At 37.3% G+C, this 24624-nt stretch overlaps 1 protein-coding gene across 3 annotated transcripts in view; it reads left to right on the top strand.

Annotated features, from left to right (window-relative positions):
- AFF4 (ALF transcription elongation factor 4) overlaps positions 1 to 23790 on the top strand; it is an 84941-nt gene extending 61151 nt beyond the window's left edge. For 2 of the 3 annotated variants that reach the window (XM_010807254.4, XM_005209304.5), the window contains 10 exons: positions 873 to 961; positions 1570 to 1810; positions 7752 to 7846; positions 8434 to 8497; positions 8600 to 8736; positions 8984 to 9055; positions 10994 to 11087; positions 11852 to 11895; positions 12861 to 13081; positions 17987 to 23790. In XM_010807254.4, coding sequence (XP_010805556.1) covers positions 873 to 961; positions 1570 to 1810; positions 7752 to 7846; positions 8434 to 8497; positions 8600 to 8736; positions 8984 to 9055; positions 10994 to 11087; positions 11852 to 11895; positions 12861 to 13081; positions 17987 to 18114 — 1185 coding nt within the window. In that variant the 3' untranslated portion in view covers positions 18115 to 23790. The remainder of the gene's footprint in view (positions 1 to 872; positions 962 to 1569; positions 1811 to 7751; positions 7847 to 8433; positions 8498 to 8599; positions 8737 to 8983; positions 9056 to 10993; positions 11088 to 11851; positions 11896 to 12860; positions 13082 to 17986) is intronic. The other variant, NM_001191129.1, reaches the window with a different exon arrangement.
- Positions 23791 to 24624: the final 834 nt, after the last annotated feature.

Raw genomic sequence — 24624 nt, 5'->3', positions numbered from 1 at the left:
AAGATAATGAAAGATGTGGATTCCTTTTTCTCATGTTTTCACATGTCCAACTTTAATCATTTGTGTATGGGAACAAATTCTTTTGTAAGGCAGGATGTTTGCAATATTTGTGCCCTGATATTTAAATCAATAGGAAAACTTAAATTCCCCAAGCATAGTAGCTTGATAATTATAGACAGGCCCATAGCTTTTGTTTCAGCAAAAAAGTTTTTCAAAAATCATTAGTCTTGGCTAAAAGCAAAAAGATGGACAGTAACAAGTGGTGGTGAAGATGTGGAGAACGACAGTGCCTATGAGAATGTAAAGTAATGTAGCCACTTTGGGACATAGTTTAACAGTTCCTCAAAAAGTAAATAGACAGTATTCCCTTATGACTCAGCAATTTCATTCCTATGTATATACACAAGAACAATGAAAACTTGTCCACACAAAAACCTATACTTGAAAAGTAGGAAAAATTCAAATGATGAATGGATAAATAAAATGTGGTATACCCATACAATGGAATATATTCATTCATTACAAAGAAATAAAATATTGACAAATAATCTTACAACACAGATGAATTTTATGGTATGTGAATTGTATCTTAATTATCTCATCCCCCCTCCTCAAATCATCAGACTGAAAAGATGCCATTTAAAAGACTGTTACAGCATTTCAGCTTTTCTTATCTAAAATAGGAGACTTCTTCTTAGACTTAAAAACCTAATTTATTTAACACTGTTTAAATGAGTTCTTTCACTTCACATTTATCTTCTTTCTGAAGTATATCAGAGATTAACTGTTTGATGGTGACTAGCACTGAAAACTGAAATTAGATGAATAAAAATCAAAACCTAACTGCTTTTTTTCCTCTATTTTTCATCCAGAATGAAGATGATAACCGAGCCAATGAAAGCAAGAAACCTAAAACAGAGGACAAGAATATGGCAGGCCACAAGCCATCCAGCAACAAAGAGTATGTCTGCAAAACATGTTAACATGTGTGTTGATCTGTGTGTGTTATTTGCTGCTGGGTACTTTCTAATGTGCTCTTAGAATATTCCATTTAGTATGTATATGTTATACATTTCTGTACGCAGTCATATACCAAATGGTGGGAGGTTTTGCTTTTAGTTAATTGGGATTAAAAGCAAGATTCAGTCACTTTATCTCTCGTTTTAGGAGAATAGGAAGTGTTCATAGGATAAGAATTAAAGTAAAGCTTTACCACTTTCAGGCTGGATGGCAAGCTTATGTATAGCTGCAGGAGACATTTGAGCATTAGTATCTTCATTCACCATTCCTCTTTTTGTTCTTTTATTCAGTCACTATTTATTGAATACTTGTGTATGGCAGACCAAGGCTTAGGCACTGAGTATACAACCATAATGGGGAGGAAACACTGGAGAAGATATCTGCCCTCTTGAAATTTATAGTTTTATTTTGTTTTATAGAAATCATATGTTCTAATAATCAAACAGGGAAAAACAAATTTGTCTTGAAGTCAGGCAAAGTCAAATGGGAAAAGTCCATCACTCTTAAATGACTATGTGGAGAAATGAGGGCATTTGTTTGGTTTGGCAGGTCATCTAAACAGAGTGCTTCTAAAGAAAAAGATTTATTGCCTTCTCCTGCTGGGCCTGTTCCTTCAAAAGATCCAAAAACAGAGCATGGCTCTCGGAAGAGGACTGTTAGTCAGTCTTCTTCCTTAAAGTCAAGTAATAACAGCAACAAGGAAAATAGTGCCAGCAGCAAAAACAGTTCCTCCGCATCAAAGCAGAAGAGGACTGAAGGGAAGACTTCCAGTAGCTCTAAGGAGGTCAAGGTAAGGCACTGAGAGACCTGAGCCTTTTGAAAAAAATCTCCTTGCCATGTGACTTCTCCAAGGTAACTGTGCTTTGAAAATTTTGTAAACATCTTACTAATCTTACAGATCTGTTCATTTTTACTCTCAAAATGTCATAGTCTGATAATAAACTTGTGCTGTGATCTGAGACCATGAAAGGAATGAAGTCATCTGGACACACACATATTATTAGTTAAGGTAGAAATTGGAAAAGTTGGTTTTCCATAACTGGAAAAGTTGGTTATGGAAGAACAGTTGTTTATGATCAAATTTGTAAATAACTCCAGTTGTTCTGATTGGGTTCTTGTCTATGGTTTTAAATTGTCTTTGGAGTATTTAGTTAGATTTTACAAGCTAGTTATACTACATTAAGTACTAAAGCAACCATTTGGCTTCATGAAGAAGAAAAATATTCTTTAGCTGAGCTAGCACTGGAATTAGCCCTAGAGCATGATCATCAGGTAGGGGAATATTAACGTTTGTGGGTGCATAACTAGATCAGAGAAGCTTTTTCAAGGTGGTACTTAGGCTCTAATCCTGAATTTGTTTATCAGGTTTTTTCATTGCTTTCTAAAGTGATCTGATCAGGAGCAAACTCCCTGACAAAATTAAGAAAATACCTAGATTTTTAAGCATATAATTTACTGCATTATTATTTGTGACTTAAAATAAGCAACTGTTTAACAGTTGAAAAAAATTGACAAAGGCAGTTAGTCCTGCTTATTAAATGTGGTGATTAAATCTTTTAAATTTTGAGGTAATTTAAATTGTGAACAATGTCTCAAATTGAGATATACCAAAGGATTTTTCTCCAGCTGGACCACTTCCATAGCAGTTTAGATAGTGTCCTTGAAGAACCTGTTCTGTGGGCCTCCTTCCCTGACCTAGTTCTCTGTTTACCTGCTGGCTGGCTCTTTCTCCATTTCCCATCCTTGAACTGTAGGATTTGAGACCTGTATGCTTCTTCTTTTAAACTTCTTCTCTCTCTTTCTTTCTTTCTTTTTAAAATGCACTCATTAAGTGAGCTCTTCTGCTCATTTGGTTTCTGTTATCTCATAGGTAAAGTTCAATGTCTATGTCTCTACTCTTGTCAGCTTCTTGAAAGCAGGGATTTGTGTCTCACTTGTTTGCACTTTATCCAGTGTTTAACTTACTGGATAAAATTAGATAATATGATAAACCAAAATTACATATAATTTTTATTTTCTGTTTCTCTAGATATTTGCTGATAACCAAATTTTTGAAATACGTTGGCATAAATTTTGTTCAGTATAGCCTTTTATTTTTAATATCTTTAATATTGCTTCTTATATTGTCTTTTATTTTTAATTTTAGTTTTCTGTACCGTCTTTCTCTTCTTTCATCAATTTCATCAGAGGCTTATCACTTTTACTTGTTTTTTTTTTTTTTCAAAAAAACAGCCTTTCTTTGTCTTTATTCACTATAGTTTATTTTTGTTTTCTATATCATTAACTTATACTCTTTATGATTTCCTTTCTTATGTCTTTTTGTTTTGCTGTTCTGTTTATTAACTTTTAAAGATGGATACTAAGCTTGTTTTTCAAAATTAATTGTAAGCTCTTTTTCTCTAATATTCAAATATAAGCAGTTAGACTATATATTTTCCTCTAATTACTGCTTTAGCTGCATCTTCAAGACTTGGTATATAATATTTTTATAACTCAGTTCAAAACGTTTTTTAATTTCTTGTGTGATTCCATTTTTGATTCAAGAATACTTAAGTGTGTTACTCAATTTCCAAACATACAGAGATTTTCTGGTTGTCTTTTGATTAGTACTTCTACCTTGTAGAAGGGGCTAGAAAGTGATCCGCATGCAGTAATCTTTTGAAATTTGTTGAGTTGCTTTGTAAAACAGCGTACTTATATGGTAGATTTTTGTAATGAAAAGACTGTGTCTTCCACATGAATTAGAGACAGCGACCTGTAGAATTCAGTTAGATTAATGATATTTTCACACCTTCTGTATGCTGACTGATATTTTGTTAGTCCTTTTCTACCAGTTTTTTTAATTAATTGAGATAAAGTTGATATATAACATTGTATTAGTTTCAGGTATACAACAGAATGATTTCCTATATGTATATATATTGCAAAAACTTACTCAACCACAGTAAGTCTAATGAGCATTTCTTACCACACACAGTAATTTTTCTTTATTTTCAGAAACTTCACTTTTCCTTCAATAAATTTAAACTTAGGCACTTATATTTAAGTTGGTGCAAACATAATTGAGGTTTTTGCATTGTTGAAATTTGCCACTTGCTATTGGAATACATTCATAAATAAATATGATTATGTTGTACATTATTTTAATGCACACTTCTCACTTTATGTTTTTTTGCTAGTGACTTTTATTACTTACTATTCATTTTAAACTTATTTTATGCTATGGAAATGATGTTAGACAAAAATCAAATTCAAGTGATTTTCTTATTTGCGTTCAAAATGGGTGGTAAAGCAGCAGAGACAACTCGCAACATCAACAATTCATTTGACCCTGAAACTGCTAATGAACATACAGTGCAATGGTGGTTCAAAAGTTTTATGAAGGAGATGAGAACCTTGAAGATGAGCGAGTGGCCAGCCACTGAAGTTGACAACGACAGACTGAGAGCCATCATTGAAGCTGATCCTCTTACAACAACACAAAAGATTGCCGAAGAACTCAATGTCAACCATTCTACAGTCTTTTGGTGTTTGAAGCAAATTATGGAGGAGAAAAAGCTTGATAAGTGGGTGGCTCTTGAGCTGACTGAAAATCAAAAAAATCATCATTTTGAAGTGTCCTCTCTTTTTCTGTGCAACAACAATGAACCATTTCTCAATCAGATGCAATGAAAAGTGGATTTTATACAACAACCACCAGCAGCAGTGATTGGCCCGATAAGAAGCTCCAAAGCACTTCTCAAAGCCAAACTTGCACCCAAAAAAAGTCATGGTCATTGTTTAGTGGTCTGCTGCCCATCTGATCCACTATAGCTCCCTAAATCCCAGCAAAACTATTAACATCTGAGAAGTATGCTCAGCAAATTGATGAGATGCACTAAAAACTGCAATGCCTGCAGCTAGCATTGGTTAACAGAAAGGGCCCAGTTCTTCTCCACAACAGCACCCAACTGCACGTTGAACAACCAACACTTCAAAAGTTGAACAAATTGGGCTATGAAGTTTTGCCCCATCTGCTATATTCACCTTACCTCTTGCCAACCAACTACCACTTCAAGCATCTCAACAACTTTTTGCTTCCACAGCCAGTAGGATGCAAAAAATGCTTTCCAAGAGTTCATGGAATCCCAAAGCATGGATTTTTTCACTACAGGAATAGACTAACTTATTTCTCATTGGCAAGAACATGTTGACTGTAATGGTTCCTATTTTGATTAATAAAGATATGTTTAGCCTAGTTGTAATGATTTAAAATTCATGGTCTGGAACCACAATTACTTTTGTGCCAACCTTAATAGATCTGTTTATAAAACACAGGGGGAAAGCTGTCCAAGTAATGTTAGATTGCAGTAGTATTCAGGAAGCCATTTAGTAAATGTGCAGATTTTACCATAAAGAGTTTAGTATTTTTTCAAATCTCAGGGCTTTTATTTTCATTCTTGAAGAAAGCTGTAATAGGTGGAACTTGAAAGGACTCTTTTACAAGAAAAGGAAAAATAATGGTTACATGGTCTCTTTTAAGCAGAAGTAATAAAAATATATATATTATTGGGTTTTCTAATGTTGAGACATTTATGAACTCATAGGAGAAATTCTACTTATTTATGGTTTTTTTAATGGGAAAAAAATGTGTATTCAATTTATTCAAGATAGGACCGGAGGGGAAGCTGTTGGAAGGACAGGGTCATAGCCCTTGTGTTAAAGGTCTCTGTTGATAGGAGACAGAATAGACATGTGGTTAGGAGGCGGAATAAAATTTAAGAAAGTGTCTAGGCTTTTGAAATCTGATAGATCTGACATAAAACCCAAATTCCAGGAATACTACTTAAAAGCTGTTTGGACTTGGGCAAGTTGCTCAGCTTCCTTGAGACTATTTTTTATTCTATCCTAATTCTGAAAGAGATGGGAATACCAGACTACCTGACCTGCCTCTTGAGAAATTTGTATGCAGGTCAGAAAGCAACAGTTAGAACTGGACATGGAACAACAGACTGGTTCCAAATAGGAAAAGGAGTACGTCAAGGCTGTATATCGTCACCCTGCTTATTTAACTTATATGCAGAGTACATCATGAGAAATGCTGGACTGGAAGAAACACAAGCTGGAATCAAGATTGCCAGGAGAAATATCAATCACCTCAGATATGCAGATGACACCATCCTTATGCAGAAAGTGAAGAGGAACTAAAAAGCCTCTTGATGAAAATGAAAGTGGAGAGTGAAAAACTTGGCCTAAAGCTCAACATTCAGAAAACAAAGATCACATCATCTGGTCCCGTCACTTCATGGGAAATAGATGGGGAAACAGTAGAAACAGTGTCAGACTATTTTTTGTGGGCTCCAAAATCACTGCAGATGGTGACTGCAGCCATGAAATTAAAAGACGCTTACTCCTTGGAAGGAAAGTTATGACCAACCTAGATAGCATATTGAAAAGCAGAGACATTACTTTGCCAACAAAGGTTTGTCTAGACAAGGCTATGGTTTTTCCTGTGGTCATGTATGGATGTGAGAGTTGGACTGTGAAGAAGGCTGAGCGCCGAAGAATTGATGCTTTTGAGGTGTGGTGTTGGAGAAGACTCTTGAGAGTCCCTTGGACTGCAAGGAGATCCAACCAGTCCATTCTGAAGGAGATCAGCCCTGGGATTTCTTTGGAAGGAATGATGCTAAAGCTGAAACTCTAGTACTTTGGCTACCTCATGCGAAGAGTTGACTCATTGGAAAAGACTCTGATGCTGGGAGGGATTGGTGGCAGGAGGATAAGGGGACGACAGAGGATGAGATGGCTGGATGGCATCACTGACTCGATGGACGTGAGTCTGAGTGAACTCTGGGAGTTGGTAATGGACAGGGAGGCCTGGCGTGCTGTGATACATGGGGTCGCAAAGAGTCGGACACAACTGAGCGACTGAACTGAACTGAACTGAATAGCAGTCCATATTTCACAGGGTTGTTAAAGGATTAATGATTATACTAAGTACTTAGTTAACTTAGTGCCTAGTAAATAGTAAGCACATAGTAAATGTTAGATATTGTAATTGTTTTCATTGACCAGTTATTACCAGTAAGTTTTGTCTGAAGTAATACTGCTATATTGATACTAGATTTGTGTATTCCTTAAGTTTTTACAAGTGTCAGTGTCATTGCCTCCCACATAGTAGACCCCTAATAGAAGGCTCTTGAGAGTCCCTTGGACCGCAAGGAGATCCAGCCAGTCCATCCTAAAGGAGATGGATTGTTCCTGGGTGTTCATTGGAAGGACTGATATTGAAGCTGAAACTCCAATACTTTGGCCGCCTGATGCGGAGAGCTGACTCATTTGAAAAGACCCTGATGCTGGGAAAGATTGAGGGCAGGAGGGAGAAAGGGATGATAGAGGATGAGATGGTTGGTTGGCATCACCAGCTCAATGGACATGGGTTTGGGTAGACTCCAGGAGTTGATGATGGACAGGGAGGCCTGGCGTGCTGTGGTTCATGGGGTCACAAAGAGTTGGACATGACTGACTGATTGAACTGAATATTATAAAGAATATTATTGGTTATTTAAAATGGGCTCATTCCATAAAAAGGACATTTACATTATGAAATTTAAAATTTTTATAACAAGGGAATTAACTACCACAGACAATGGAATTTTGTTTGCTTTTTAACCACGAGCTAAGAAATACTTCTAGTTTAATTTTAATTTCATAATTTTCAACGTAGTTTTTGTTTTTATTTTTCTGGTCAGGAAAAAGCTCCAAATAGTTCTTCTAACTGTCCTCCATCTGCACCAACTCCTGATGCTTCTAAGCCTCGGAGAACGAAGCTTGCCTTTGATGACAGGTAAGATAAATAAGATTTTTTATGCATTTAAGAAATCATTTTAGTCAGTGTATAAGAAACTCATTTTAATGTCTGTCAGTGGCCGGAAGAATTGGTTGTATTGTGATATTGTTGTATTGTGATATTGTGACAGAATATTCAGATTTTTAATTTTAAAGGCACCTTCAAGTCCAAGTATTGCTCCTTTTAACTTAATTTACCTTCATGATTCTCATGGAGAATGTGAATAATGTACCTTCCAGTGGTCCACCTTTGCTGACTTTACTGTTTAAAGGCTTTCTTAAGTAAAACAGTGTAGGTTTAAAATAAAGACTGTCTCATGTCTCAAATAAGTAAGTAACGTAGGGTTTTTTCCCCTCCCTTTTGATAAAGGTTATTTTTCCTACCTACGTTCTGTTTACTCTCAGTCTTTCAAATGATTTATGCTCTTAACCTAATAGAAACATTTGTCAGGGAAAAAATTAATCAAATGTTTAGTAATAGCTCATTTTCTTTACTTGAGGACATGAAAACTGAGGGCTATAAAACTAATATTATCTTAGGAAAATATTTCCCATTTTACTTAAAATAAAAAATTTACATTGCAGAAATTATTCAGCAGACCATTATTTACAAGAAGCAAAAAAGCTAAAGCACAATGCAGATGCATTGGTATGTAAATATTTATATATTTAATCAAATTAACTTAAATCTTCATTTGTTCTCGTAGCACATCAGTGTGGCTCTCATTTACCTTTATTCTCCTTTCTTCAGTCTGATAGGTTTGAGAAAGCTGTATACTATCTTGATGCTGTGGTATCTTTCATTGAATGTGGGAATGCATTAGAGAAAAATGCTCAGGAATCCAAATCCCCATTCCTTATGTATTCAGAAACGGTGGAGCTCATCAAGTAAGTGGGGAAACTTGCTGCATTATTGGCAATAATATTTCTCTGTTCCTTCTTGGAAAGGACTAATTTATAAAATAATAGCTAAAGAGGATCCTTAATCCTTTATTGTCTTTGGAAAAGGAGAAGTAGACACTCTAGTGGGTATTTTTGTCTTTAAGTTTGATTCTAATGTTTAGAGGACTGAGGAGGTCATAAAACAGATGAAGTATTATATTTTGTGTCCTTTGTTTCTTCTCTTATCTCACAGATACACTATGAAGCTAAAGAATTACTTGGCACCAGATGCTACAGCTGCAGATAAAAGACTTACAGTGCTTTGGTAAGTGTTGTATGTTAGCCTCTGCTAGACGACAAAGCAGTTTCTGTCTGTGTTCTTCTGAAAGTTATCCTTGAATCGGCCTTCCATAACCCAGTCATAAATCTATTCTTGATGGGTCAAGAAGAAAACAACAGAATTCCAGTGAAAATTTTTAGTTGTTGAGAGCCTCTCCTCCATTGCCCTCTTGACAAAATAAAAGCCTTGGTAAAGTGAGAATGATATTAGAACTTTCTATTAAGTGATCACTTTTTTAGGCTTTTTATTTTTTTGATTTGACTATAGTTTACTTTTTTTTTTTTTTGTACACTGAGGCTTCTATTGTGTATTTCAGTAAAGATGGACACTATAAAAAATCCAGGCTCTTCTTTTGGTATCCTCTCCCTCAATTTACATATACTTATACCTTACCTTTGGGGCTTCCCTGGCAGCTCAGCAGTAAAGAATCTACCTGCAGTGCAGGAGTCTCAGGAGATATGGGTTCAATCCCCAGGTCGGGAAGATCCCCTAAAGAAGGGCATGGCAACCCATTCCAATATTTTTGCCTGGAGAATCTCATGAACAGAGGAATCTCGCGGGCTATAGTCTATAGGGTTGCAAAGAGTTAGACATGACTGAAGCGACTTTGCACGCACGCATTCCTTACCTCAGGTAGCAAACATCTAACTTGCTCAGAATAAAGAAATGACTTGTTTGCTTATCCCCAGAGAGAGAGTTTATTTATCATGGTTATTTACTTTACCTAGTACTGGGTTTAACAACTGGGAGAGCAACTGTAGGAAAAAACTGGCACAGTCCTATTTGTCATGGAGTCTAGGGTATAGTGTGAAGAGACAGAAATTAATCAAATAACCACACAAGTACGTGAATTAAGTACTTTGAAGGAAAAGTTTATATAACTGTAAAGGTAAACTATAGGGATACTTAGTCCTTAGGTAGAGGAAACATTTACAAGGGCTGGATAGTGAAAAGAAACTGGAAACCTTGTGTCAGGAAACTAAAAGACCCAGAAGAAAGAAGTAAGTGAAAGTGATTGGAGAGGTAGGCAGTGATGACCGTGCAGGGCCTTTGTAAGCCATGTTGGTTTTACATATGTTACTTCAGAGTTGTAATATTTACAAGTGAGTTCCTAGTTTTGTTGTTTTAGATTATTTTTAGTTTGATGCAGAAATTATGCTCTGAAGTTTTTTTTGTGGCAGGGGGGCGGGGGTGTTGAGGGGAGGGGTGGCTGTGCCATACGGTGTATATAGGATCTTAGTTTCCTGACCAGGGATTAAACCCGGACCACAACAGAGAAAGATGAAGCACTGAATCCTAACCACTGGACTGCCAGGAAATTCCCCCACAATGATTTTTTAGTCCCTATGTTATAAATGACACGTTGGTGTCCTGGGGGTGAGGTTTTGATTTTTGAATGTCAACAAATAGGAGGCTGCTAAGTCACTTCAGTCGTGTCTGACTCTCTGCAGCCCCATAGATGGCAGCCCACCAGGCTCCCCCATCCCTGGGATTCTCCAGGCAAGAACACTGGAGTGGGTTGCCATTTCCTTCTCCAATGCATGAAAGTGAAGTCGCTTAGTCGTGTCCAACTCTTCGAGACCCCATGGACTGCAGCCTACTAGGCTCCTCCTCATGGACTGCAGCCTATCAGGCTCCTCCGTCCATGGGATTTTCCAGGCAAGAGTACTGAAGTGGGTTGCCATTGCCTTCTCCAAATAGGAGACTAGTCCTAGGTCTCTTCCTCTTCCTTTCCCTCCCTAGGTTGTGTACCTTAATAAGATCACACCTTTTGGTTTTGCCTAAGAGTTAGTGTCATTGACCTTATGCCATGGTCTGCTCACATGAGTCACTTGTGTACTCTGGTGCAATGTGAAGCTTTTCTATGAGATGCGGCCAGAGTCTGTTGTCCTGGTAAATAAGCTGTCCTTTTCCATTGGCTAGCCTGCGATGCCAGTCTTTGCTGTACCTGAGGCTCTTCAAACTGAAGAAAGAAACTGCTCTGAAGTATTCAAAGACACTGACAGAGCATCTGAAGGTAAGTACACAGTAAGAGTATCTGTTTCCCAGGACACAAAATTTGTAAAGTCTCCTATTCCCACCTCAGAAGTACCCTCATTCTTTTCCTGTCAGAGGAGAGGAAGAACTACTATTTGGGAACTTTCAAATAGTTTGAGGTTTAAAATGAACACATATCTGATTGTGGAACCTATGTAGCTATATACAGTAGCTGTTAGTAATCTTTCAATGTATATAATCTATTTTTGTCACAAAACCTAATGTTTTTTTGTGATAGCCCTACATAAGTCTTCCTAAAATTCAGCCCTGATAATGACTTGGAATGCTTTAATAGCTTAGCATTGCCTGCAGGGTCAAGTGAAAGATTCTTATCCTGACCTACAAGGCCCTCAAGATCAATCTCTCTCTCACTCTCCTTCTTTCTTTTCTGAAGTTTACTCCAGGTAAATTGTCTGGGTCATATACACTCTCTTGTCTGCAGTCTTTGTACATAGGATGACTTGCCTTGCTCTATGCCTTCTCCCCTCTTCTTTATCCATCTGAATGTTACTCATTCTTTGTCTCTCACTTTTCAGTCTTCCAGAACACCCCAGCTCTTATCTAAATAACTTCCTTCTGTTGCATATTTATACACACACACACACACATATTTTGGTTTCTTAAGATCAGTACTGGCCCAATGCTTTTGAATATATTTATTACATCATAAATAAATATTACTTCATAAATTACTTTTTTGTTTGTTTTTTTTAAATTATTAAGTACATTCTCTTTTCTCCTCAGAATTCTTACAATAACTCTCAAGCACCATCACCAGGCTTGGGAAGGTAGGTAAATTTTATTCTGTAAAATTTTATGTGACAAGTTTATTTTTATGCGAAAGTGGAATGGGTTTGGCCACTTTCCAAAAAAGGTATTTTTTGTGAAAGTCAAAGTCGCTCAGTCATGTCCAATTCTTTGTGACCCCATGGACTATAGCTTGCCAGGCTCCTCTGTCCATAGAGTTCTCCAGGTCAGAATACTGAAGTGGGTAGCCATTCCCTTCTCCAGGGGATCTTCCCAACCCAGGGATCGAACCCAGGTTTCCCACGTTACAGGCGGATTCTTTACTGTTATCATTTTTTTTTAAGTTGAAAATATCTTGAACATGCTCTTAGAAAGATTAGAGAAGAAGTCTTGAGTTTTTTTTTTTTTTTTTACAACTCCTCAACCTTTCTCAGCTTGAGTTCTGTGGCTAGTTGGAGTTTTATCACCTTGCACTTATCTTTGTTCATGTCTGGACACTGCCAAAATTTAATAACAGTGGCATGATTATGGTTTGTCCTCCATTCCCACATCACCTCCATCCTACTCACCCACAGAAAGGATGAAAAATACCATGAAATCTCGTGTTGTTAATCAACTCAGCTTTCTATAAAACAATTGGGAAGTACCTAATTATATGCCCAGATAGGTGGAAAGTGTGTTGAGCTGAGAGTGAGATGATCTAGTTTCTAAGTCTTGGAACAGCTCTTATCCAAGTATATGACTTCCTCACTTCTTTCCCATCTTTTGTACTGTTGCCATTGGTTAAACCAAAGAGTCTTGATAAAATAATAACTCACAATAAACACTTTAGTGAGCTAAGTATTTATTTAAAAGAAGCTGTACTTCTTTGGAAGTACATTTCCCTTTTAGTTTAAAAGAACCTTCACATTTTAAAAGCTTTCATGTAGGAAGAGCCAGTCGTACATTAATTTCCTCACATTCATCATTTTCTATATGAATAAACTTCCTGTTTCTCTGTGTGTAGCAAAGCTGTTGGGATGCCTTCCCCTGTTTCTCCAAAGCTGTCACCAGGCAATTCAGGAAATTATTCTTCTGGAGCCAGTAGTGCTTCAGCAAGTGGTTCTTCAGTGACCATTCCACAGAGGATTCACCACATGGCAGCCAGCTATGTTCAGGTTACATCCAACTTCCTCTATGCCACTGAAATTTGGGACCAAGCTGAACAGCTTTCCAAAGAGCAAAAAGGTAAGGAGGTCTCTGGAGAGACTCTGAAGGATGGACTTGTTAAAAAGAGATTTTGTGGAATAGTTAAATTAAGTGTCTTTTGTACATTTAGTTTATTATCTAGTCTAGAGTTAATGACAGTCAGTTTGCTGATCTCCATGGCTTATCAATCATGTAAATGTACTAAGTTTTGTCAAAAAAATACCTTGCACTATAGTGGTGACACAGACTAAACAAAAAATAGTTTTGGTCTAAGACAAATATGGCTTTGTTCAGCCACATTTAATTGCAGCTTATACTATAAAAGTAATAAAATGTATAATCTGTCCTGGGACGGTTAAGGTAAATTTGGCTATGGGCAAAGGATTATATCCAGACATCTTACACATATGAGATATTTAATATATAAGAAAACATGTTCATTCTGGATTTTTAAAGATACATTGGAAGAAACTTAGGTGATAAAAGAGACTATAAAATGAATAGCCTTCTGTCTAGCATTCTTTAATGTTAGGTCATTGCACCTCGTTATCTCCCAAACTAAGAACACTACGAATTAGGAAGTATTAAAGATCTTTGAAAAAGTACGGGATAAACACTTTAGTAGATGTTTTTGAGCAGATATGTGTATGTAGCATCTGTTCAGGCAGCTCCTTTGTAGAAAACTTTAAGTAGCCAATCAAGCAAGTATACTTTAGTCACAGAGTATATTTAAATATAATGCTTATAGCATCAGATGAAAATGAAAAATTCTGATCCCTAAAGAGGGGTAATGGTGGGAGGAAGGTTGTGTTTTTAAAAACCTGATTTGTTTCTAAAATTTTAAGTATTGTCAATACAACTCAGGAAAGGTTACAAGATGCAATTTTTAAGTTATCCCTGCATTACATTCTTCTCCCTGATGCCAGTTTTCTAGCATCATTTTTCCTTTAATCTCTCCATTCCTCCCTCCCTTTCCTTCTTCCTTCCCCCACTGTTGTTTACATTCTTACTTGCCTGCCTGCCTGCCTACATATTTTATGCTAATTTTCAAACAGTGACTAAAGGGAAGAGAACCCATGTACCTTTTACTCAACTTCAGTTTCAGCAATATAACATTTTGCTAATCTTGTTTTCTTTTCCCCCCACCATCCCTCCTCATCACTCCCCATCATATTTTTCTTTACCCTGGTATATTTTAAAGCTAACTCCTTTATGTCTTCTAAGACATAATCTCCCCGTAGATTTCCTATTGTTTGAAATATGCCTTTTTTCTTTAAACAATTGGGTTTATTTCAAACAGGATCGAAACATTCATTGATCAATTTCTTAAGTATCTTCCATTCTTCTATTTCTTTGGCGGGAGGGGCATGCCATTGATATCAAGGAGAAACTGTACCATAGAATGCGTCAAATTCTGGATTTTGCTGATTACTTCCTCATAGTATTGTTTAGCTTGCTCTTCTGTCCCCCTCATTTATACTGATAGTTATATCTTGACACTTGATTAGAGTCAAGTTCATTATTTTAGGTAAGAACTTTTCATAGGTGGAATTGAAGAAAGTAGGGAAAACTACTAGACCATTCAGGTATGACCTAAATCAAATTCCTTATAATTATACAGTGGAAGTGAGAAATAGATTTAAGGGACTAGATCTGATAGATAGAGTGCCTGATGAACTATGGATGGTGGGGTGGTTCGTAACAATGTACAGGAGACAGGTATCAAGACCATCCCCCTGGAAAAGAAATGCAAAAAAGCAAATTGGCTGTCTGGGGAGGCCTTACAAATAGCTGTGAAAAGAAGAGAAGTGAAAAGCAAAGGAGAAAAGGAAAGATATAAGCATTTGAATGCAGAGTTCCAAAGAATAGCAAGGAGAGATAAGAAAGCCTTCCTCAGCGACCAATGCAAAGACATAGAGGAAAACAACAGAATGGGAAAGACTAGAGATCTCTTCAAGAAAATTAGAGATACCAAGGGAACATTTCATGCAAAGATGGGCTCGATAAAGGACAGAAGTGGTATGGACCTAACAGAAGCCGAAGATATTAAGAAGAGGTGGCAAGAATACACAGAAGAACTGTACAAAAAAGATCTTCACGACCCAGATAATCACGATGGTCTGATCACTCACCTAGAGCCAGACATCCTGGAATCTGAAGAAAGTGGGCCTTAGAAAGCATCACTACGAACAAAGCTAGTGGAGGTGATGGAATTCCAGTTGAGCTATTTCAAATCCTGGAAGATGATGCTGTGAAAGTGCTGCACTCAATATGCTAGCAAATTTGGAAAACTCAGCAGTGGCCACAGGACTGGACAAGGTCAGTTTTCATTCCAATCCCAAAGAAAGGAAATGCCAGAGAATGCTCAAACTACCACACAGTTACACTCATCTCACACGCTAGTAAAGTAATGCTCAAAATTCTCCAAGCCAGGCTTTAGCAATACATGAACCGTGAACTTCCAGATGTTCAAGCTGGTTTTAGAAAAGGCAGAGGAACCAGAAATCAAATTGCCAACATCTGCTGGATCACGGAAAAAGCAAGAGAGTTCCAGAAAAACCTCTATTTCTGCTTTATTGACTATGCCAAAGCCTTTGACTGTGTGGATCACAATAAACTATGGAAAATTCTCAAAGAGATGGGAATACCAGACCACCTGAGCTGCCTCTTGAGAAACCAGTTAGAACTGGACATGGAACAACAGACTGGTTCCAAATAGAAAAAGGAGTACATCAAGGCTATATATTGTCAACCTGCTTATTTAACTTATATGCAGAGTACATCATGAGAAACACTGGGCTGGAAGAGGCACAAGCTGGAATCAAGATTGCCAGGAGAAATATCAATAACCTCAGATATGCAGATGACACCACCCTTATGACAGAAAGTGAAGAGGAACTGAAGAGCCTCTTGATGAAAGTGAAAGTGGAGAGTGAAAAAGTTGGCTTAAAGCTCAACATTCAGAAAATGAAGACCATGGCATCCGGTCCCATCACTTCATGGGAAATAGATGGGGAAACAGTAGAAACAGTGTCAGACTTTATTCTTCTGGGCTGCAAAATCACTGCAGATGGTGATGGCAGCCATGAAATTAAAAGACGCTTACTCCTTGGAAGGAAAGTTATGACCAACCTAGATAGCATATTCAAAAGCAGAGACATTACTTTGCCAACAAAGGTCCATCTAGTCAAGGCTATGGTTTCTCCAGTGGTCATGTATGGATGTGAAAGTTGGACTGTGAAGAAGGCTGAGCGCCGAAGAATTGATGCTTTTGAACTGTGGTGTTGGAGAAGACTCTTTCGAGAGTCCCTTGGACTGCAAGGGGGTCCAACCAGTCCATTCTAAAGGAGATCAGTCCTGGGTGTTCTTTGGAAGGAATGATGCTAAAGCTGAAACTCCAGTACTTTGGCCACCTCATGCGAAGAGCTGACTCATTGGAAAAGACTCTGATGCTGGGAGGGATTGGTGGCAGGAGGAGAAGGGGACGACAGAGGATGAAATGGCTGGATGGCATCACCGACTCAATGGACACGAGTTTGGGTGAATTCCAGGAGTTGGTGATGGACAGGAAAGCCTGGCGTGCTGCAATTCATGGGGTCACAAAGAGTCGGACACAACTGAGCAACTGAACTGAATTGAACTGAACTCTATATTTCCTATTAAATCATACTATAAGTTGCTGCTGCTAAGTCGCTTCAGTTGTTTCTGACTGTGCGACCCCATAGACGGCAGCCCACCAGGCTCCACCATCCCTGGGATTCTCCAGGCAAGAACACTGGAGTGGGTTGCCATTTCCTTTTCCAGTGCATGAAAGTGAAAAGTGAAAGTGAAGTCACTGAGTCATGTCCAACTCTCAGCGACCCCATGGACTGTAACCTACCAGGCTCCTCCGTCCATGGGATTTTCCAGGCAAGAGTACTGGAGTGGAGTGCCATTGCCTTCTCCGATACTATGAGTTATATAATGGTTATTCCTATTTTAGTCTTAGTAGTATTTGACCATTCATCTGGTGTTTGCCTGATTCAGTTTGATGTAAACTTTAAAATGTTAAACTATTTAACTAAGGCTTTTAGCATCCATTAATGATTATCACCTACATGTGTTACTCCATTAGGAAATAGAAAATTCATCAGGAATTTATTAGCTGGAGTTCTAGAAAGGAAATCTTTTTCTCCTCAACTGTTTGATTACTTCTTATCTTATATATGTATACTAAGGTCTTTATTATCATTGTACATATAAAAACTGTCCTCACTGAGTCCTACATCCCTCTGTTTTCTCCCAGAATGGTGTTGGGATCAAATGTTAGGATACTGTCATTCTTTCCTCCTCTCTACCCGCTGCCTTACATACACATCTGTCTGATTTTGTTCACATAGAAAGAATCATGTCATTTCTATCTCTTACGTTTTTAAACTACTGTTTAAAACATGAGATTCAGTTCATTAAAGTTGCATGACATGATGACAGCAGAAAGATTGGACACAGGCTACTGTAAGTATCTAACTTCACAGGGGCTCTTATGGGGGAAACTTGCAGATAACAACATCCTGCATTTTCATACCACTTGCTTCTTATACAAAAACTGTTCACAGAGAATGTTTTGAGTAATAGTATAGTGTCAATACCTTGTATAATTAGGTCTCCATTTTAATCATGTTTGCTTTGTAGTAGCAATTTCCATCGGTGACATTTTGTTTATATGTATAACTCTTAATTCCTGACCATATAGTCTTTATAAAATGTTTTGTGACTTAAGGAAAATATAACTTGATTGACTATGGGATGATTTGTTCTAAAGCATGAACAGTTACCATTTTAGTGCAGGAGGAAATGTTTTTTACTATCATTTATATGAATAGTTTTTTACAGTCTAGACTAAAAACTTTAAAGCACTGATTGAAAAGAGTGTGCATCATTTAATGAGTGTTTTTGGTTTTCTAGAATTCTTTGCTGAACTGGATAAAGTAATGGGCCCTCTCATCTTTAATGCAAGCATCATGACAGACCTAGTTCGTTACACCCGGCAGGGACTGCACTGGCTTCGCCAGGATGCCAAGTTGATATCCTGAACTGAACACAATCTCATTGCCTCTGATTTTCTCCACAACACTGTGTCATGTCACGAAGGAAAACTGCCATAACACACCACCTAGTTGACACTAAGAATGAGGAATGGTTTTCTCTTCCCTGGTTCCTGCATTTTTTTTTAATAACCCAAAGTCATGTCATTTGACCCTTCAATATTCCCAATAAGAAAATTATTTAAATACTTTTAAATCTGCAGCATGTTGATAGTTGGTTTCAATGATCTATAATAAGATTGAAATTTCAGTTGCAGTTCATTACTAATTTGTTGAAATTCTATTTATTTTAATTTTTTTAAGTTCCCAGATTGGGGCTAGTTTAAAACTTAGTTATTTCTGCCTATAAATTTACTCTGTTGAATATTTTATGTAAATGTAATGTAGACTTTATTTATATACTTTGGGAGCTTTGTTACCTAAAAGTAATGTCTTTTTGTGGTAACTCTTCTAAGAGTAAGAGTTGGTTTATCTAGAATATGGACATGTTCTTTCTACACCTACTACCTGATATTACTTCAGATCTTAAGTACAATTTTATTATTGCAGAATTTATACTTAGTACAATATTAAGGATATTCTTCTACACATGGAAAATCACTTAGATATGAGAAGATGGCAGTCTACGTGAATGTAAAGTGAAATGTTTCTGATTTGGTATGCATTATTTCAAGAACTGTGAACATGTGTTAATAACACTATAGCAATCACAAGGTGACTGTAACTTGCATTTAATGCATTACAAAAGAGGGCAGGCAAACTTTCTAGGAGAAGCATATCGTGTGAAGGGTTTCATAAAAGGACAATCTTGAACCTTATGGATTTTATTAAACCATATGTTTGGTTGTTGTTGTTACTACTAATAATTTGACACTTAACTGAAACAGAATAAGTTACTGTTGAACAAAGGATGATCCAACTCCTGAGGATTGCTGCCTATATCTCTCTCATTGATGATGTTTGTAGGGTAAAATCTCTCTTCAGAATTTTAATTAAAAAATTATTTTCCCACACTAGACTGTGATGCTCCAGTAGGAGCATGCAGTGACTGATGTAAAATGGCCTGGAGCTTTGGTGTGTGTGCTTTTTGCTATACAACTTAGGGTTCTAATGCCTGATATAGAGATGATGAATTTCACCTTTTAAACCTATCTTATGTTTACTACCTTTGTATTTTGAAAGCCTTCATCAATGATGTATGTTTCTGATGGGATCAGAAAATTCGCACTAGAAAAGTACCTAACTTGTTTCAATGTGAGCTCTCTTGGGAAGGGGAGGGGAGCAGGAGTAGAGCTTAATAAGCCAGCTCTGTTAAGAGTTGTATATCAAAGTACCTTTCCCTTATAAGGTGCAGATAGGAGTTAAAGGTGAGAAATATACCTTCTGTCTTTTGTTTTAGTGCCCCTATCATGTCTGGTGTGCCTTAAATCTTACCTTTAAATGAAGACTCTATGGATTGTTTACAGATGAAGTTTTACACTAGGAGCAGATCACCCATATGGTTGGTCTTCTGTAGTAATAATGTTAAATTCTCTTTCCTTTTCAGTTGTCCTTTAGGCTCACATAAAGATTAATTCTTTCAGAAAAGCTAATGCTTTGGTACATGACTTAGTCTAACCTATTGGGTAATGCTGCTTCAAAAAATAGTTTGTCCTCCCAATTCCAAAAATGAATCCATTCAATCAGAAAAAAGGATTGCCCTGTTATTTATAGATGATCGCTAAGGTTTGAAATGAGAAAGAAGGGATAGAAAATCTCTAAGCCCAGTGGTGTAGTGGCCCCTCTGTGTCTGAATCTACACTTATGAAGCTAGTTAACTTTTCTTGTCCTGTGGCCTCATCTCGAGCTTCTTAATGGTTTTGTACCTCAAGTTGGGTTTTTTTGCATATCACTGAAGATTCAGATCCTCAATTGATGTTGAATTTAACAGTTTTCCCTTGGAGAAAATTGCCTCTGATATCTTGCTAATTTTATCTTAGTGTGTTTTAGAAACAGTTTTCCTTAAGAAGACAGCTTCTCTATGATCCATGGTGGTTATTCAGTAAGAAATTTGCCACAGTTAATCAAAGTAAATGTTTGCCCTGTTCTTCTCTAATTTCTCTGACTCTGATTCCTTAATTTTCTGTGATATCTTGGAAATGGAAAAAGTAACCTTAAAGCTTTTAGGCTTTCAGCAACAGCAGCCAGTGGGGCACTTCTGAGTTCCAGTGTGTTCTAGTCTCTTGTGAGTCCTGAAAGATAGCAGGAACATTTCACACTGATAATTTGTTAAAGCAGAATTTCCTGCATGTTTTATGGTGCTGTGCTAAAATATTCTGTCTCTAAAACTGTGTTAATTCTTGGGAAATAAGTTTTTCAAGCTTTTAATTGTGGAGGATTTTTCCCACTAGGTGGTAATGGGCGATGGATCAAACTCCTTTTCTAAACAGTTGAATTTTCAGTGTAAAAGTCTGTGGAAACACCCCTCCCTCTCCTCTGTGTCCATCTCCTCAGAAGTTCTGTCTGTCTGCATCTGTTTCAGCACATACTTTGGACTCCTTTACAGACGACCATTCCTCCTTCCTCAATAGGTGTCTTCAGTGTTCTCTAAATACTTAAAACTGATTTTGACAAGTAGCTAAAACTTACTTAGCCTAAGACTTGTATTTAATATAGTTAATTATAAAAATAGCAACTATTTTAAAAATTGTTCTGTGTTCTGCTCTTAAGACCACACTTGTATGCCAGGAGGCAGCAGCCACACCACTGGCAACCAGCGAACAGATTACAGTGGAGGAAGTTGTCACATGGTATATAATATTGCCCAGCCTAGGCTGGGCTGTGGGGAACACTCCCCTCCAGGTGATTCAAGTTTCCACAGTCCAGCCTAGGCCCAGCCTGACCGGGAAGCATTTAGCCCATTTCTTGCCTCAGTGCCACCTTTTTCTGGGCAAGTAGTTAACTGATTTTATAAGCAATGAATACTTCAGATAAATCCACAACTGTAGTTGCTGCAGAGTAGAGAAGGTTGACCATCACTAGTTTAATTCTCCAATGTAAAAGCTGTCTAGAGTAATGTGTGCACATGCCCACACATGCCTGTGCTCTGAGGGGCTCTTGCACTGATGGATGCACAGATGTCTGGGTTGCACTTTGAACAACACACTTGTGGCTTTATTGGGTTTGCTGTTGTTTGTTGTTTTTTAATCGTTGTTTGTTTCTTTTCATTAAAGAAAGGTCTAATCAGCTAGATCAGACAGCATCATTTTTGTATTTAATGACAATGACTTTGAGAAATTACCTTATTGAATAAGCTTGTGTTGTGAAGCAAGAGCCTGCAAAACACACCTGTTGTAAATGAACGTTCTGGCTCTGGAGGCCAGCAGCACTCTGTGGAGTTTCAGAGCAGTCTGTAGTTGCTCCAGTCAGTGATGCCTAGTTGTGTAGAGGAGAGGTACGCTGTGCACTCTTCTAAGTGTGAGGGTATGCAACTTTGGATTTTAAAATTATATACACATACACACTTTATATATATGTATGTATGTATGAAAACATGAAATTAGTTTGTCAGAAATGTGTGTGTTTAGTATTTTAGCTTAGTGCAACTATTTCCACATTATTTATTGATCTAAGACACTTTCTTGTTGACACCTTGAATATTAATGTTCAAGGGTGCAATGTGTATTCCTTTTAGATTGTTAAAGCTTAATTACTATGATTTGTAGTAAATTAACTTTTAAAATATATTTGAGCCCTTCCGTAGTATTATAGGGCTCATACAGGGTGGGAAGGATTTTAATTTTCCAGTTGCTAATTGAACAAAAGGGCCTCATTATGTATTTTGAATTATAGAAGTTTGCCTCTGGATCCCAGGAACATCTACTGGGAAGGATGTTTTAGGCAGATTGTGAAGATTGTTTTTTAATCCTAAGTAGATTGCAAAGCAAAACATTTCAAATCCATCTAGATTCCTATAACTCATTCCCTAATTATGTGGAACACAGATTTCATTTCAATTTCATGTATCTATGTGTTGGAGAGGCAGAATTTTTTCCAATAATAATATTGCACATCTAAGGTTGCTATTCAGTAATATAAATAGAAGAGATAAGTATTGAATGACTTAGAATATATAGTGACAAGAGGCCAAATTGTTCATGTTTGTGAGCATTTCTTTCACATATTCACTAATAGAGAAATTCATTTTAGACCCCTAGACCCTATAACTAAGCCAACAAGTGATAGGAAGTAAGTTATTAATAGTTGGTAAAGCAAATGCAGATTCTGTTCACTCAAACCATATGGTTAATTAAAAAGAACTTACAGTCTCCCAAAAAGCGAATGGAAAGAATATCTTCTTTTTTTCTTTTTGATGGCATTTGGTCACAGAATAAGGCATTAGAGTTAAGTCTAAACCAATCTTTAAGCAACGGAAAATAGCAACCCAAGTAATCGTCATATAATGAAGTTGACTTTGGGGAATGTCAGCCTTTGACCTCTCCTTGCCCACCATTCCTCAGCTAAGCATAAATTCCCATTCTTAAAAAGAAACAGCCAAAAGGTGCTCTAATTTAGAGCATGGGGGAAAAGCTCCCACCCAGAAATTCTAGAAATACTCTGTTTTGACCTCTTACATGGGGTTTCTTTACAGCTTTTTACCACTGGAATTTTCTACCTGCTATGTTCCTGTCTGGAAAAAATCTATTTGGAAATGCTGGCTTTCAGATCAATGCCATAATTATCCATACTGTTGAGTTTATTGTTGCTGTTCAAGAAGTGTCCCCATTTTACAACTTCATGCACACACCTGGCAGATCATTGACATGAGCATTCAACAGTACTGGGGTCGAGGTGGGGTGGGAATGGGCAGGGCTCAGCAACAGAGCTGGCGCAGGTGGCAGTGTCTAAAAAGGCATCACCTTTGAGGACCAGATGTGGGGTTGGTAAGCACAGTTATGAAAATTTCTATCCAGCCTCCGTTTTGAATGGTTTTAAGAAATTTTGTATATGGAGGACATAAATACTTATATATTTATTGAAAATCCTTTTTTTTTTTTTTTAATTAAAATTATTTGGTGAATAATGGTTTGATATTTGGGGAGGGTTTTGGAGGGGAGGTAATGCCACTGATAAAAGCCTTGTTGATTCTGCAGAAAGGTACTGTTAGTGTCTGATAGGATGCCTTTGTTTTATACATGATCCAAATCTTTGTTTTACATTTCTTTTATCCAAAATATTTAGGCATCTGACATTTTCAACCAAAATTTCAATTATATACTGTGATTTTTATTTGTTGCAATACATTAAAATTTCAGAGGTACTTTGGGGCTCAAAAGCTAGGATTTCTAAGTCAGTATGTGCATTTCACGTAATAAAGCTGTTAATGGTGAGCAAAGTATTATATACTAACTAGATTTTTCCACATCTGTATAGTATATTATATGTATTTTGTGGTATTGAGATTATAGAAAGTTTAGAGTGTCAAACATGCGTTTAATGTGTATTTTTAAACAAATTTATGGCAATTAAAATATTTGGAGACAAGGGTATCACATTTCAATTTGTAAAGATCTTTTTAACTCTACTGTGTCATTAAGATGCTTTGTATAATGCCAAACCATAGCTGGAGAAACTAAGTTTAATAAATATCAAATAGATTTTCTGTATTAAAGTTTATAAACACTGTGCTGTCTATACTTTTTCAACTTTTACTTTGCCCTTTCTGTGTACTTTCTGTTTTGTATATTAGGGTTCTGTGCTAATCTTCTTCTTTTAAAGTCTGGTCCCACCAGTCCAGGTCTTAATTTCTGATTACAGCAATTCTGTGGAGAAGGAAATGGCAACCCACTCCAGTACTCTTGCCTGGAGAATCCCATGGACAAAGGAGCGTGGTGGGCTACAGTCCATGGGGTCACAAAGAGTCAGACACGGCTGAGCAACTAACACACACAATGATGTAAAAACAGACCACAATAAACCCACAGGACAGCAAAAAAAAAAAAAAAATCTGAACTGGCTGGCCATGGGTCCCTCTGCATAGATCATAATTCTCCCTGCTCCAAGAGAAATCTCATACACATCCTTCTTGTTATTCTTGGTGGCTTGGGCTTTGTTTCATTTAACTAGGTTTTTCTTCTGGTTCTCTCTGTTCATAGACAAACCAATATTGCCTGTCTTTGCACCTCACTGATATGTTCTTTACATGCAATGAAGGGTTAAGATCCAGGGCCATGGTTTATGAACTTGCTGAGGTTAATCACTGCTGCTGCTAAGTCACTTCAGTCTTGTCTGACTCTGTCCGACCCCATAGACAGCAGCCCACCAGGCTTCCCCATCCCTGGGATTCTCCAGGCAAGAACACTGGAGTGGGTTGCCATTTCCTTCTCCAGTGCATGAAAGTGAAAGTGAAGCCACTCAGTCGCGTCCGACCATCAGCGACCCTATGGACTGCAGCCTTCCAGGCTCCTCCGTCCATGGGGTTTTCCAGGCAAGAGTACTGGAGTGGGGTGCCATTGCCTT

This window comes from Bos taurus, chromosome 7 (assembly GCF_002263795.3).
Source record: "Bos taurus isolate L1 Dominette 01449 registration number 42190680 breed Hereford chromosome 7, ARS-UCD2.0, whole genome shotgun sequence".
Lineage (NCBI taxonomy): Eukaryota > Metazoa > Chordata > Mammalia > Artiodactyla > Bovidae > Bos > Bos taurus.
This window is presented reverse-complemented; position numbering and strand designations above follow the sequence as displayed.